The sequence below is a fragment of the Pezoporus occidentalis genome, unplaced genomic scaffold (genome assembly GCF_034315485.1).
Source record: "Pezoporus occidentalis ecotype Australia unplaced genomic scaffold, CSIRO_AGI_Poc_V1 ctg118, whole genome shotgun sequence".
Classification (NCBI taxonomy): Eukaryota; Metazoa; Chordata; class Aves; order Psittaciformes; family Psittacidae; genus Pezoporus; species Pezoporus occidentalis.
In genome coordinates, this window is record NW_026912972.1 from 5,302,426 (window position 1) to 5,319,026 (window position 16,601).

A 16,601-nucleotide genomic window follows, 5' to 3' on the forward strand; every position below is an offset into this window, starting at 1 on the left:
TTCCACTAGACGAGGTTGCTCCAAGCCCCCTCCAACCTGGCCTTGAACATTACCAGGGATGGGGCAGCCACAGCTTCTCTGGGCACCCTGTGAACGTAACTTACAGTAAAATGTAACTGAAAATAGATGATTTACGTGGCTGACCCAACACCCAGCCCTGGTACATGTTAAACAGATGTTCTCAGAGATGCAAACCCTCATGATTTAAGGCCCAAACAAACCTTTAGAGGGACCTGAGGCAAATGCAGTGTTTAAATACATTTATCTCGTAATGCTCACTGCAGGGAGGGGTGTGCTGCTGTCACAAGTGATGTGACATGAGATGTACTGTGTGTATAGAAATGTGCTTTAAAAGGAAAGTATTCTGTGTGTCTGTCTACGCCAGTTTTAGTTCTCGTGCATTTTTAACACCCATTTGGCTCTTGAATGCTGGTGGGACAGAACTGATTTCTGCTGCATTCACTGTTTGCAAATGTTTTGGTTGCTCTATAGATAGCAACCTCTGAAAATATCTGCCATGTGTGTTAAGAAGCCAGATTCTATTTTCATGCTACGTTTTATTCAACCCAGAGAAATCCATTGACTTGAGCAATACAGTACTTGTGCAGCTGAGAGAGGGATGTGGCCCAAGGGATCATGACAGAACCTTTCTTGTCCTGTCCTTGCAGATGCTGTACAGGTTTTGCAGCGTTGGCAGCACGAGCGATTTATGGCAAACTTTGTTCAGTAAAATCAAGACTGGCTTCAGTTTAAACAAAGCTTTTGAGGAGAGTTCCAATACCCCCCTCCCCACCCCATGAGGCAGCAGCACAGCAGACTTGAAAGCCAGGATAGACCCACGCGCTTTCTGTTCCCCTCTTATTTTCTGCAGAGGTAAGGGCAGGATGAAGGATACGTAGGCTGCTGTGGCAGCAGTGCCCAAGGGCATGCTCACTGCTCCAACAGCCTCAGTTCTGGATTTGGGCATTTGAATTCCTTGTGGCCAAATGGAGATGGAATAGCTGAGAGCTGAAGGAAGGCAAACCCTTTAGGTGGTCATGGGGAAGAGATGCTTCATTGCAGAGAGGGGTGAACTGTGGCCTCCTCTGGGGTGAGGCATGGAGCAGGGTCTCAGAGACCCAGGATCAATTTGGACCTGTGTGGGAGTCATTGGGGCCACAGACAGTGAATCTTTGAACTTTTCTGACTTCACAGGTGTGGATGGCCTCATTCATTTTGGCAACTCAACCTCACCGAAAGCATATTTGATGATAGATATTTAAGTGTCTAGCTGGACTGAAGGCCATTGCTACCTCTGTTCCTGTTCAAAGCAGAGAATACTTCCTTTCCCCTTCCACTTCCTCACCTATTCCCATAAAGCAAGCAAGCCCCTGCCTCCAGCAGCATGGCACATATACATACATACATACATACAGTGGCTCTACTGGGGCAGGGGGTGCAGGTGGAAGTCTGCAATTAGCAAACTGCTCTACAAGTATTCTCTTGAGGTTTACTCCACGCTTCACTGAGATGTTTGTTCCATCTTGTTTCAAGGCAATGTTACTCCAGCTCAGAATAATAATCTTCATCCTAGATTCCATGGTAGTAGCAAAGAGAAGCGCTTAAATTGCATGCCTGGTTTGTAAATCTTTTTATTAAAAGAGTTGTTTTTTATTCTTTTCCACAGTAGTAAAGCTTTGGCACTTACAGTATAAAAATAATCACTGATCATAATTACACCAAATTCCTCTTTGTCAACTGCATACTAAGTGTCTTCAATACATTTCATTCCCATATAAAAACACTTGAAGGTCAGGGGAACAAAACTGATAAATAACAGTATGAGATACAAAGATACAGCTAGAAAAATACTAGGATCATGGAGAAAGAATGAGGACTGTGCATATTTTAAATATCACAGTGACTGGATTTGCTGTTCCTATCTTATTGCTGGCTGCACGCTTATGTGAAAGCAGAAGTGTTTGATGGACTTTCCTATCTCTAAACTTCAGTGATGTTGTACTCAAATATTCTTTGCATAGCAGGGGAACCTTGAATTTCTACACCCTCCCCTTTCCCTTAATCTTTTGATCCCCCCCCTAATTTGTGATTTAGCATCTCCCCCCCTTTTATTTCCTTTAAATTTGAAAATACTGACTGGTATTCAACACTTTGAGTAAAACCAAGACAATTGCTATCAATCATGAGAAAAGTCTGAAACACTCCAAGAGTGGCGCTTGGAGAAGCTGTGAGTTGAGCTTAAGCTGGGACAATGGCTCCGGAGCATTTGGCCATTCTCCAAAGCTGCAGTTTTGCTTTAGCATCACTCCAGTTTGGTGGTAATCCTGGCAGACAGGGATTTAGACTTTGGTTTGTCTGTTGTCATTGCTGCAAGAGGTCTTGCTGGATGTTACTTTCCCCGCGGATGTTGTGTGTCTGCCTGTACATCTAAGGGCATGAAACACTCAATGGGGCAGTTGACGTTCTGTCAGGAGGGAAGGAAATCAGTTAGTGCTCTGTCCTGTAAGGACGGACGCTTCCATGCTGTGGTTTGGGCTGAGGATTGCTGCCAGCACTTAGGCTTCCTCAGCACAAAGCGCACAAGCTGGTTTAGAGCAGCAAGTGAAGACTAGGAAATCACTACATGCACCACCACCTCAGCCAGAGCATGCAGGAATACCCCAGAACTAACCAAGAAGTCCTACTGATGTGAGTGTGGCACCCAACACCACATGTGGAAGGGTAAGCTCAGTGACAGTTTGCTGGATCAGTGGCTGGACCATGCACTTGTGACCAAGCAGAGTGCTGCACACTACTCTCACTCTCAAGCCCTGTACACACCCCATGCAGAGAAGGAAACTACTCACGGTGTTTGTGGCCTGGTGGTATCTCTGTGTAAACTGTGTGTAGGTGTGCCCAGCAGAGCCTTCAGGGGCCACCTCCACACTGGGTCTGCGGCAGTTGTCACAACGCCAGCCCTGGGGAACCACAACACATGTGCACTGGTCAGACCACTCTGAGGCAGGCAGCCAAGGAGCTGCCAGTATTCACACCAACACCACAGAGGCTGCTCCCATTTTACCTTGCACAGGCCCTGAAGGAAGATTTAAGCTCTCCGGCTAGTCATTTTTTCTCTTATAGAGGCCTGTTTTGGCCAGGCATCAGGCACCATCTGACCTGAAACCCAGCAGTCTTAGGACTGACCTCAGTACAGCCTCCTCTCTTCACCCCCTGTGTTCAGCATGCCACGTCCCTCCTGCTTACCTGCTGTCCTCCATAACAAGTGCAGGAACAGATGGCCCCAAAGTACTCCTTCTGCCACTGCTCTCCAACTTGGTACATCTTCCCATCATCATAGCATGTGGTCTCATCTGTGAAGGAATGGGCAGAGCTCAGCTGCATGGCCTGGCCTTGGCTCCAAGCAGTCTCAGCAGGTTGGTGCTGAGAACAGGATCCTCTGGCTCCTGTCTGAACAGATGCTCACTGACTGGCAGGGAGAACATCAGTCATTTTTATAGCTCTCCAGACACTTCAAACTAGAGCATGAGGGTATTTGCCTGACAAGAGCAATACAGTTTAATTCAGAGTGTGAAGTCAGAGGACATTCAGGTGACAAGCCCTGCAGAAAAGTCCTGTGTTACTGATTAGGGTAATCTACAACCCTTGGTGCAGTTACATGTCCCTCTTGTGCAGCTCCAGGGCCACAGGCAGCCAGATGCTGAGTGTGCTGTGATCTTAGCTAACAACAGAGAGTTTTCTTCTTGTCAAGCTTGGCAATGTGACTTTTACACCTTCAGCCCTTGTGAGAACAGATTCAATCTGTCACAGATTCAGCCTCCAAAACCTGGATCAGACACCCCGATACCCTGCTTGCGCCCATGGCAGGACCAAAAGTTAATGGGAAGGGTCCTGAGGTGCTGAGATTTCCTGAATAGGAGCTCAGATTAACATCAGAAGGGGACTTACGAGGTTCACACTTGAATTCTCCTTTCCCATTTCCAAGGCAAGTGCAGCTCATCATCTGCCCGTTCTCTCCCTGCCGGTCCCACTTCTCCCCAATCTTGTAGTTCACACCATTATCATGGCACCACTCTGAAGAAGGCAGAGGAACAAGAGAAGCAGGAATTATCTCACACATTGAGGCGACCCAGCAGCAGAACACTTTGGCGACCCGGCAACCAACAGAGAGTCAGGAGAAAGGATCTTTTCAGCTTGTCCACGTCCCAAGGATGAAGTGAGTTCCTGCTGGAAATGGGTTCAGCTTTTGCAGCTTTCAACTGCTGAAGACTATTACAGCTCTAGGAAATGTCTGGAGGCTCTTAGGAAAAGAGTAAGTAGGATGTGAAAAAGACTGGGGACAGGGAAAGGAGTGCTGGATAACAGGAAAGGAAGAGAAAGGAAAGGGAATTTGATAGACATGGAGAAAGAAGGGAGAGAGAAATATTTCAAATGCTCTTTTGGAGCAAATACCTGGTAAAACTGTATCACAGAGACTGCAAAACAATGGGTAAACCATGTGTATCAAACAATGAATTATAAAAATGAATCCTGTAGAACAAAAGTCTTCCCTGCAGTCACTCCTCTGAGGCCATGCAAACTGTAGAAATGCCCTCTATGCTGAGCTTACTCTAAAATTTAAATTAGCTGGGTATGTGTTGTGTTAAACCACTCAATCACAGGCTTTTCTTCCATCCCCTTTCATGAAATTTGAGATTATTCCAAGTAAAACCCAGTCCTGCAAAAATAAATCTTAGTGCCCCAGCCGAGGTGGTGCCTGCAGAGCTTAGCAGAGCTTCAAAGAGCTGCTGAGAAAATCACAATATCATCAGGATTGGAAGGGACCTCTGGAGATCATCTGGCCCAACCCTCCTGCCATGGCAGGAACACAGCTGCTTCCACAAGTTGCTTTTGCTTTGCAGAACAGCATGGGGACTTTCTGTAATACCCATTGAAATCCACACAAGTTCTGTCTGGCCCATGACAACCATGTTTATATTTAAGACATACAGATTCAACCATAATCTAATATTCAAAGCCATCTCCTTCACTGGCACTTAGGCCTCTTGCCTATCTGACTCTTACCCATTACCTAGATGTGATTGACAAGGGTAGGGAAAATAAAACATTTCCCTTCGGTGAACAAGTCATTATGTATCAATACAGCATTGCTCATTCATGAGGCAGTAAGTGGCACTACTAGCTAAGCTGCACAGCTCAGGAACAACCCCAGTTTTCCATCACTTCTCGTGATGCAAAACACTGCTTCGGTTTCAAAACTTAAGAGCTCGCACCCATCTGCATCATGTTTGGATCAGGCTGGCTCCATCAAACATGTCATTAGTACTCAGGGAGCTTGGAGACAGGGATGGTCAAAAGCAAGCTACTCACTAGAAGAGTCGCATCTGAAATGGCCGCTGCCAAAGCCTAAACACTGGCACCAGAGCTTAAAGCCAGTTTCAGATAACCGCTCCCATTCCTCGCCAATGGAATAGAAGGAGCCAGTGTAAGTATCAAAGCAGGTGTCGTCAGCTGGCTGGTTTAGTCCTTCAGACACTGGAACAGAAAGAGAGGAAACAGGCATCACACACAGCAATAGGAACTACTGAAAGACAGAATGATTTTCACTGAATACATGTGGCTTTTTTTCTCTTTTAATATCCTGGCAGTAACAGAGCTCCCCCATGGGCATATTGATGATTCTGTCAGCAGCCCAGACTCCCTATGATTTATTTTCCATTTGCATGTGTCAGAGAGATTGAATGATAAAAAAAGCTGACATGGAGGCTATTTTCATTTTGATTTGCCAAGTTTTAAGCAAGTGTGAGTTTCTGCATTTGCTGCTGGAGAGCAACAACCCAACTTAGCCTGGTTTTGAGAGAAGCATGCTGTGAGATGCTGGGGAACAGCAGGAGCTTGAGAGCTGCACGTGCACATTTTTGAGGCACTTCAGACTCTAGCTCATGGCAGGGGGACAGGAGGAGGAGACCAAACCAAGGTGGAAATCAGGACGGACTGATTTACACCTTAGGTATGTGCCTTGATTGAAAGGTGGGTGTTTCACACCAACAGCTCAGTGTGTGATGATCAAGGTTGAGGCTAATGCTCACGGTTCAGTCTGTGACAGACATAAGGCAACTGGGTACTGCAAGGGGAGAAACAGCCTGATTTCCCAGTGAGGCTGCGTGGAGCAGCGTAATGGATGGACAAATAAATCCTTAACTCTTCATTTCCTCTTCTCCCATCCTGTCCTCTTCTTCCTTTTTGACCTCAAAATACACACAGGAGCATCTGGAGGGAGAGCCAGTTGTTGATCAGACCAGACCAGGCTAGACCCCTGTGCTGCTAAAGGCAAAGCCCAGGTCCCACAGGGTGTGTGTGGGCTCTGGGCTTTCCATCTGCGGCAAGTGCTGTCTCAGACCACAAGTACTTTGTGGTTGGTCACATGGCTTCTAAGTGCTGCTTGTTTGGGCATGATCAGCATCTCGGCAGGCAGCCTGCCCTGCTGCCAGACCTTCCCAATGGGCTAGTGGTGCTGCTGGACAGCTAACACAGCAGCAGTGGCAAGTGACTGACAGAGCAGTTAAGCTGACCACCAGCACCTTCACATAAGCATGATGTGATATTTGGACAGAAGACCTTTGCTACTGGACAGGAATGTGCAACACCAGCATGATCCCTGACCTCCTCTGCAAGCAGCAAACACCAGATCTCTTGCTTTCTCCTTGGCACTCATCCTAGAGGAGGAGTGTATGGTGCCTCAAAACACGTTTTTCATGATTAGACAGCAGATCAGAATAGCTCTAGTCATACAGTCAGTGGGCCAGTTATCCAAAATCAATGGAACCCACAAATCATTTGTCCTGATGTCCTGCTATGACCTCTCCTTTGCCAGGAGAAGCTTCCTTTCTGAACTGCTCCCAAGCCTGGGCACCAGGTAGGTTGCCTTGAGTAAGGGAAATGAGGCAAGGGAAGCACAGGTTCACTGGGACTCCATAAGGCTTTTACTTACCAGTATTGCCAACTGTGACCACCTCCTCCAGCACCTTTTGTCTACGGTGATCTTTCAGGGCTTCCACTATGATGTTGTAAGTGGCCCCTCTTGTAAGACCGGTGAGCGTAGCACTAGAAGAAGTGCCCGGAACCCTGAACTGCAACAAGAGGCAATGCCAAGTCACCAGAAAGAGTGATTACTCCCTAGGCAAGTAGTAAAGACATAGGTGTTTAGGTTGACTTCTATGCTCTGCATCTGATGGAGCCCATGAGGTATATGTTATTACCACCATTTAAGGGAAACAGAAACCAAGGGAGACAAAGGGTAAGGGCTAAAAGAGTCTTCAGGGAAGCAGCATCTGTCTTTGAAACCCCCAACCACCTCCCTGACTGTCCCTTTCCCTGGGACTTTCTGGTTTATCAGTTTTATCCTGTAGCCTTCACCATGGAGAGGAGGGAGGCATTTACCCTGCCTTGTTTCAGTTACGTGTTAAAAAGACTCTTGAAGCTAACTCTCACTGCCACTCCCTTAACACAGCAAAGGGACTGGACTCCCAGGAGATGCCTGGTACCACAGGTGAGGCCAACACCATTCCTGTGCCAGGAGAGTTCAGTTACCTGCAGAGTATCCTCGTCCTGGCTGACTGGCTGACATGAGATGATGTATTCAGAACTCTCCAGCAACGGCCTCCAAGAGATGGTTGTTTGAGAAAGAGCTTCTTGTCCTGTGGTGTCGTTGCGCCGGGGCCCATGGGGGTGGGGGTATGAAGGTTCAACTATGATGGGCACTTGGTACCCAGGGATTTCAATTGCTTCATCTACATTTGGTGGTTGCCGCCTTGACCCCGGCCTTAGGGGTGTTGCTGTAGTGGGTACAGGCCGTCTGTAGCCATGTTCCTCAAAGAAGACTTGTTGGCCCTGGTGTCCTATTGTCTGTGGGTGCCCAGAGGTGCCTGGGAGTTGGATACCATTTCCATTGTCATACCTATTGTTGGTGAGGTAAGGGGTGCCCTCATCGATGGAAGGTACGTCCAGAATGTCAGGTTGGTTGGGGTGAGGTCTGGTAATCAATGTGGGAAGCTCATCTAGCCAAAAAGGAGGTGAGAAGCCATAAAGCAAAACATTAAAAATGGTAAATTAAACAGCTAGAGTGGAGGCTGTACACTGCTCCAAGCATCAGAGATTAGCAATCATCCCAAAATACAAAACACTTTGTGTGACCTCGTTGTGATTGTGAAGGACATTTCTATCTCTAGATGTATTTATATACATGTATATCCTTAATACATAGGCATAAGAAGTGTGTTGGTATAAAGTTTTTATACAGCTGAGCAACAGTTTTGAACACTGCTACCTGAAGAAGCCACCACTGATCAAATTAAGAAGAAATGATTACAAGAGATATCCACAGCTTACTTGTTGAAGGTGTGTAGTAAGAAACTGCACTTGCATTGTGGAGGTTTTACAGTAAGAGAAATACAATGGGGAACAAATTAAAGTATCCTGCCCTTGAGGCCACCATGTGCTGGATAGTAATGTGTTTGTTAATCCTAATTCAATTCTCAGTTAGGTAACCAGGCAGGAATCAAGCACCAAGCATATTGTTTTGTTCTTGGGGTTCAAACACAGCTAAATGTGATTAAAGTAACTTCAGAATCTTACCTCCTGCATTCTAAAAAGGAAAACCTCCCTACAAAGCCTATTTGACTCATAAAAAAAGTGTGGCTGAATGGTGTGAACAGAATATTTATATAACATTATTATTTCAGCCCTGAGATTACATTCTGCAAGTAGAAGACATCATCTCCTGTTGGCACACAGCATTCCAGAGCTTTGTTTTACCTGTTCTTTTCCTGCCAACCAGTGGTTCACTCTTTTGATTGTTCTTCACAGCAATGATGTAAATGATGTATTCAGTTCCTGGTTCCAAACCTAGGGAAGGAGGAAGGACATAAAGCAATCCGAAATTTAAGAGCTGCTTTTCTTTAATGATTATATGTGGGATCTAGGGTAGAAAGGGAGGTTGGTAGGGCTACAGTATGGGTATCTTGGATCTGAGGTTTTCAGGACAGTATAAAGAGTCCAACCTCCTGCTCCTCGGAGCAAGTTTCAAATCTGACTATGTCAGCTGGGATCATGGGTGCTGCAGACACAAAGCATAATGAAACTTCACAACATGTGACTGATAGGGTGCCAGGGTCAAGGGCTTTTTCCTTGAATTGATGATAGTTGCCGTGACAGTGGGAACAAACACCTGTGAATTGTTCTAACCTGATGGTTGATCTGCTCAGTTAAGTGTATCATGTTAGTAGGACAAGTATCCTTATAAAACCACTGTCTATCATTAGAAACCACAATGAAGGGGCAAAACTTTGTCTTTCTCTTAGGTGACCATCAACACGTTTTATAATTAGGCCTTCCCCCTCTCCCTTCAAATTTAAGCATTTCAGATGAAGAGCTCCCATGCAAGACAGAGACAGGTACCAGTAATAGTAGCCTCAGTAGTGCCAGGCCGAGGGCGAGGCAGAACCTCTTTGGCTGGTGAGCCAGGTTTCTCATATCTGATGATGTAGCCTGTGATCTTGGCTCTTGGAGGCTGCCAGGTAGCCAGGAGGGAGTTGCTTGTGGTTGTAAGGAAGCGCAGGTTAGAAGGAGCATCAATAGCTAGGTGAAAACAAAAGGACACAAGTCAAACACAGTAAAGGCCAAGCATATTCTTCACCTGAACTTCATCTTCTTGACACACTTCTCAAACTTGGGAGTAAAACCTATTGCTGCAAGTCGCAGTAAAAGTATTATATGGGGTCAGATATAGAAAACCAACTGAACATATGTGATTACAATGTGCTAGCATAACCAGAAAAGTCAGACAAGTTCCTTACCAGTGGAGGCATCAATCACTACTGGGGAACTGCGTGCATTCTCATTCAGAGTGTAAAGGTAGATCTTGTAGTCATTGCCAGGCTGTAAGCCTAAAATGAAGTTGAAACATAAATGTTAGTAATCTGAGGAAGAACTCAGTGTACCTCCTGATATGCACCTGTACCTGCAGAAGCTACTCACTTACCAGTAATAGTGTAAGTCCTAACATCAGGGCTGATGGTCCTTTGAATGGGGTTCTGCCCGCTCACTGGGACAGCATCAATTTGGAAGCCAGTGATGGTCTCAGTCTTGGTTCTCCAGGTTATGGTGATGGTTGTCTCAGTAGCATCTGTCACACGAGCCCTGCGAGGGGGACTAACATCTGCACCAGAAGGAAAAAGTCTCCTCTCAGTACATGGGGGACTCTGAATCTCACCAAGTGTTTGTGAAAGCCTTTGCTGGAGCTTTGTACAGAGCCCTACTTTTGACACAGGAGGACCTCAGCCTCTGCACCCAGCACAGTACCAACTGGTCATTTGTGAAAGGATCATTACTTACTTTCAAGAGTGGTGACCACCCCTTGGGCTGGTCGGCTGGTCAGAGAGTCCTTCAGGGCATACACACTCACTTCATACTTGGTTGCTACCTAGAATCGACAATTACACCATGTTATCAGAAGGAGCTGGCACAGCGGGAAATACTCCTGCCCTCATTCAGAGTTTGGCAGAGTCACATTTCTCAATCACCAGTCACTGAAATGTGAAACCTTAAAATAGTTGAAATCAGTGAAGGATTGATGGCATAATTCTAATTATTTACAGCTGTAAAAAAGAGTAGACATGGGCCTTGTTGATAACACCAGTAGTGCACATATGCACAAACAGGAGCAGATGAAATCCTGGAAGAAGCTTATTTGTCATCTCTCATTTTGGAATCAGTGCTTCAAAGCTGATTCTCTGGAAAAACCTACTTTACCTCCTGTTTATCCTGGGGTTAATGGATGCCATTTGCTATGATAAGGTGTTCTTGCTGTGAAAAGAATGGTGGAAGTTATAACGTGGTATTTCATCCTTGTCTGCATCAGACCAGGAGTCCACTTACAGAAGAATATTTTTTTAAGGTTCATTTTTGAAAATGATTCATAAAACTCCTTAAAAACAGATCAGTAGCTTTTTAAGATAGCAGGAACCATAAAAGCAGTGATTTTCAGCTTTTTCCAGTTCAGGAACTTCTGGAGTGTTTCCAGTGGAGAAGATGGCTGTATAGCAAATTTAAGCCTACTCACAAAAGACTTGCATTTTGTACTTATATTTTACAGATGTCTTAAAAATAGGCAGAAGACTGTCAGAGCTCCCATATCACAGCTTGAAAACCTCTGCATTAGATCAGCTTATCTGACCTCTTTTGTGAAAGATGAGTAAAAGTTTTTTACTGGGTTACTGTTGACTGTGAACCTGATCATTTCGATTTCATTAAGGCATCCAGTCTGTGCTCAATGAGGAAGGAAAAAGAATACAGATTCAGCAGGCCAACTCCTTGCCTTTTAAAAGCTATGGTAACACATAGTTAAAAGTCTGACTAGCCATCAGCTTCAGGTTTTCCTAACATCTTCCCACAACGTGGTCTGCTTTACACAGAGAAAAGAGTTACCATTAATCCAGACACGACAGCAGATGTACTGTCTGGAGAAAGGTTGATTTCTTTCATAGGACCGGTCTTTTCTTTGGGGTTCACTCTGACTCGGTAGCCAGTGAGGCGAACGTTTGGTGCATTCCAGTTGACAGTAAGACTGGTGGGAGTCACCTGAGTAAACTTCAGGTTTGTTGGAGGTGGAATTGCTGCAAAAATCCATATTGGCACATGGTTAGTTTAAAGAAAACCATCTTGGATAAAACAATATTTTGTCCTAAACATGAGACAAGTTTAGGCTCAAAATAGATGAGCAGAAAAGTGGTGTGTCTCCTGCAGACACAGGCACAAAGCTCCGTGCAAGGGGACAAGGAATTCAGGAAGAGGAGCTCAAATCTACAGTACTACTTTTCAGCAGAAATAATAGGGTCTTGATGCCTCAGCCCTGAAGTTAGCCAAGTAACAACACTTGCTGTGATATAAGTTGAAGGCTTTGGGAGGTGCTTAAATCTGCAGTAGGCCAGTCTGGTTTAATTCTGCTTTTCATCACACAGCCAATAGTTCAGTCCTGCTTCACTTGCCTGTTTCTGTTCATTTCTAACATAGGATGGATGATTTACAAAAGTAAGTAGGAAGCAGGCTCAGGAATTGCAAAGAGAATATAAAAATACTGCAAATGCGGAGGGGAAGCATTTTACAGCCACTTACACAAGTGTAAATTACTACACAGAGAGCAAGGCAATGGAAAGCAGAGCTATGGTGGCCATAAGGCTCATCACACAAGAGCCTGTTCATGAGTGAACCCATCTGATTGATGTCTTTGAAAACAAATGTTTACATAAAAAGGAGCATCCATTGAAACATTTTCTTGCCTTACAGTTGGTAATCCTTTGGCTGTAAACAAGGGAAATATACATTGTTCCCATAATGCCCACTATTAGCATGTTGCTGTGAAGTTCTCTAATTTTATAGAGTGGAAATATAAGGTAATTCTTCCTTGTTGCTTTCCTCAAAGCTCAATCTAAAGCTCAAGAGAGTCAATGGAACGTCTTGAATGACTTCAAAGACACTTTTGAAGAGCCCGCAAAGGTTAAACCAGACAGCGGGGTTTAAAAATGACTATATTTGCATTTCTGGCAGGTAGTCAGTCAGCTGTTTCAATCATTATAGCACTTAGCTTCAGTTTAGCATAACAATCTGTACACTAGGAATCACTGTCTTCATTACACCCCTGGAATTATAATGCTAACTTTTCAACCACAAATGAAGAGAAGACCTTTATTACAGAGGTGCTACCTTTGCCATAAGGACATGTCTGGTAATGCTGGAAGATCTGCAATGGATTCTATATTGCTGGAAATAATTTTATGAGCTTCCTTTTCCTTTTTGACAAAGAAATTTGAAACGTATTCTACATGGAGTTGGATGAGACTGGCACATAAGGGACTCTCCTGACTGGATATGTCCTTTCCTTTTGGAGGTGATGTGAGCAGAGGCATGGGCATGCGCAGGGGCTATAGTCCTTAGGGTAGTGCCAGTGAAGGATCTCTGTGAGATCCGAGGGTTAGGCAGTCTCCTAGCCCTTCATGCTCCTTTTGCTCCATCCAACAGTGAGGACCCTGAGGAACGAAAGCTGCCCTGATCTCTTTGTTATTGGTAACTGCTTCTGCTTGCAGGTGCTCCACATCCTAAAGACAAGATAAGAGCATTGTGAGAGGGTGGTTCACCATGAATTAGGCTCTGTGAGTAGGGACCAGACATTACTGATCCACTTGAGGACCAAGAGAAGGCTATGAAGTGACATTCTTCCTTCCTCTAGAATCTGCTCCTTCAACCCTGCCAATCTTTCCTGCGTTCCCTAACTTTCCTAATGCGCATATAGGCTGAATTTGCTGGCAGCCAGCTCTCCAACTCCAACTAAGCCATCTCTCAAGAGCAATCACATCCCTTCAGCTGCCCCTGGGGCTTCCCCGGCACAGAGTTGCGCATGGAAGCACACTTTACCCAACAGGGCAGAAGCCACTGCTGCCATGGCCTACTGGGTGGTGTAGTTAAAGGTGTACCTGTGGACTGGGTCCCAGTGAGGGGCAGGCTCTCCATGTCATCGTATATGGCAACGATATTGATAGTGTACTCAGAACCTGGCCTGAGGCCATGCAGCTCAGCAGTGTCTTCTTCGCCACCTGGGGCCGGCAATAGCTCATGGATTCCATCCTCAGGGCTTGAGTAGGTCACCCTGTACCTGGTGACTTGCCCCTGTGGGCTTTCCCAAGCAATTTTGATGGAATCAACATCCACCTCAGTGAATGTTAGTCCTTTAGGGCGGTCAATGTCTGTTAGGCAAATTAACGGGAAGAGGTTATGTGATAAAAAGCAGATTGTGGGTGAGGAAAATAAAAAGCACTTCTATTACATGCAAAGCAGTTTTCGGTTTTGCGCAGGAGGGGGGGACTTGATTCTCCTCTGTGCTTGCACCTTGCACACGTGCTTACACTGTGCCGAGTGAGGTTGAGAGCCTGCAGGTGCCAGACAGCAGGAAGGCTATCTTGGCCTTGGTGAAAAAAAAAAGCACTTGCATTAATACTTGCAAAGCAGCCAGGCCACCAATCCTTACCTGTATTTGAATGCCATTAGCACTAAACCCCTTTCAAACAACTCTTGCAGCATTGAGCTACCTTCAAGTGGTCAACAGAGGAAAAGGAAGTGGGAATTTTAAGCCTTGTTTCTACCATAAGAGCCAGTAACTGGTTTCTAGTGCTAAAGGTCACCAGTCAACCCACCTGCTTTGGGAAGTTTGGATTCATGCTGCATTTGCTTTTCACTATTGTAAGCTGCTGTGCAAAGCGCCAGTCCAAGGAGAATCAGTCCCGCTGTTTTCTTTCATAAATATCCAATTAACACACTCATCAAAAAAGCAAATTACTCAGTATATTATAGTTTCAAATCAGTTAGAAACAAACTTTTTAGCTTCATATTGAGTGCACAGGGAATGTCCATAGGTGCAACTGGGTGATATGCAGGCTTCCTGCTTCGATCAGTTCATCAGCTTTTCCTAGCAAGATGGGAGCTCAGTGCTGGACAGCAAAGTAAGTGAGCCTTGCTCCACAGGAGTGGCTACCACAGAGCTATACCCATTTGTTACACAAAAGGTGAGGATCTGGCATATCATTTTTATACTGGATCCAAATTATGCTTTTCTAGAGGTTTTCAACTCTTTTATTTGCCATGTTATATTAGTTCATCTTCTAGTTGGCAAAGGTGATTTTTGTCCAGGAATTTGTTCATTTGAAATTGATGTGGACCCTATTCCCAAGCTCCTCTTATCTTTAGGACAATTCTGTAAGTATTTGGGGCTGAGCTGTGGTGTTGAATACAAGCCCGAGCAAGGGAATAACATGCATCAAAATCCCTATCCCAAAGGTGTCCCTGAAAAAGGCACTTGACATCAGGGGTTCCCCTCTGAGTTACATGTTCCCTCTTGCCTTCTCTTTGTAGCCAGTAATCACCTTTGCCACCTAGCTCCAGAAAGATCTTTGCACATTTTTTCCCACTGATTGGCTGATGGCAAACAGAACCCCAAAAGATTTTGTGGCTTTAGTGAAAGAAAAATCAGAAGCACAGCATTTTGAGGGGGTGAGGAACTGCATTTTGCCACTGTTTGAGGTAAGGAAACTGCATTTTTTGCCAGCATCTGCAATTTAGGTGCATGATACTTAGCACAGGGCAGAGACCACTTTGCATTCTCCTGGAGACTAGGCAGCTGCCCCTTGCTTTAACTGGGAATGTGATACTGCATGGTAGACATCCATAGATAACACTTGTTTTGTTACCGTGAAGTGAAATACATACTGGTGACAGCTGTCTCTACCAAGGGGAGGCTCTCTCCATTCTGATTCTGAGCGTAGACACTGACCATGTACTCAACTGTGGGCTGCAGACCTTCAATAGTGACTTGTGTTTGATCTGCCCGGAAAGAACAACATTAGTCCATCAGAGCTGGCCTCTAAGTAGCCTTGAATGAAGGGCCTGTATAAGCCATACCATGAATAAACATCATTAAACAAGATGGGATTGACATATCAAGTTTGCCTTTTGCTTGCACTATGCTTCTCTGGCATTGCACAGCACAGCATCTGCAATTTGTACCTGTTTGAAAGCCCCCCAGCTGAAAGGGCAGGTCAGCACAGTAGAAAAAATAAAGCAAGACCAGCTTTCATCATTTTCTGGGCTAAGTCTGACCATTAACCCAACTGCATCCCTAGAGTGCTAATCACTGCTGATCCTACAAAATACACTGTTCTTGAAAGCAACCCGAGAGCTGACTTGGCAAGCTCTATGGTAATGAGGCCAAGCCTGCAGCCTGTGTGACCTAGTCCATGCTATAAGCAAGGGCCACATTATGGGACCTTCAAAAGGATTTTAGAGGAAGTTTTGCTGGGTGCTAGAAAATCCAATGGCATTTCTTTGAAATCCAGGTGCCTTTCAGAGACACTGAGGGTTCCAAAGCAAACCTTTGCAGCATGCAAAACTTTCAGGGCAAAGTTTGTCTTAGCTTCTCCTGAATGAGACCCAACGGAAGTCAGCAGGGATTGAGCTTCAGGCATATGCCCAGTGCCTGATAGTGCTGATTCTGGTGGCCACATCTTTCATTCTTTACAGATTTGCTCTTACCTGCAGGGACATTTTTAGTTTTTGTGGGCCCATGTCCTTTCTTGGGGACAGCTGTCACACGATACCCTGTGACAGGGGATGTCGAAGGAAGCCATCTGATGCTGATGCTGTTGTCCTGGACATCGGTAACTTGCATCTGGGATGGTGTGTCTATTTCTGGGCAACAAAAAAAGGGGTTTTTGAGTATGTTGTTACAGGGAACCCTGCCCCCACTCTTGCCTCCTTTCTGAATTTTAGTCTGCTCTTCCTTTTCTAGCTGTGCTTCTTGGAACAGCAAACACACGTTGCTACTCATTTATCCCTCACAATAGCCCAGAGCAAAAAAGCCTTAACCAAGATGTGTGGGTGACTGACTTCATATCAGTATTAGCTGAGGATTTTTGTTGTTTTAAAGGACACTAAATGCCTTTATCTGCAGCTACAGAAGGAGTAGGATTAGGCTATATCCAGATGAGGAGTGAGATGACAGT

General features: G+C 45.2%; 1 protein-coding gene across 5 annotated transcripts in view; it reads right to left on the reverse strand.

The window, feature by feature from the left end:
- Positions 1-537: 537 nt before the first annotated feature.
- The window catches only part of FN1 (fibronectin 1), a 55,395-nt gene continuing 39,331 nt past the window's right edge, over positions 538-16,601 (reverse strand). For 2 of the 5 annotated variants that reach the window (XM_062603362.1, XM_062603330.1), the window contains 16 exons: positions 16,132-16,287; positions 15,310-15,423; positions 13,524-13,793; positions 11,482-11,669; positions 10,390-10,477; positions 10,037-10,213; positions 9,852-9,941; positions 9,454-9,633; positions 8,812-8,901; positions 7,588-8,054; positions 6,989-7,127; positions 5,368-5,532; positions 3,946-4,071; positions 3,244-3,350; positions 2,847-2,957; positions 1,615-2,464 (listed from right to left, as the gene is read on the reverse strand). In XM_062603362.1, coding sequence (XP_062459346.1) covers positions 2,390-2,464; positions 2,847-2,957; positions 3,244-3,350; positions 3,946-4,071; positions 5,368-5,532; positions 6,989-7,127; positions 7,588-8,054; positions 8,812-8,901; positions 9,454-9,633; positions 9,852-9,941; positions 10,037-10,213; positions 10,390-10,477; positions 11,482-11,669; positions 13,524-13,793; positions 15,310-15,423; positions 16,132-16,287 — 2,543 coding nt within the window. In that variant the 3' untranslated portion in view covers positions 1,615-2,389. Of the gene's footprint in view, positions 1,570-1,614; positions 2,465-2,846; positions 2,958-3,243; positions 3,351-3,945; positions 4,072-5,367; positions 5,533-6,988; positions 7,128-7,587; positions 8,055-8,811; positions 8,902-9,453; positions 9,634-9,851; positions 9,942-10,036; positions 10,214-10,389; positions 10,478-11,481; positions 11,670-13,523; positions 13,794-15,309; positions 15,424-16,131; positions 16,288-16,601 lie in introns of those variants that run through there. The other 3 variants (XM_062603373.1, XM_062603351.1, XM_062603341.1) reach the window with 2 other exon arrangements.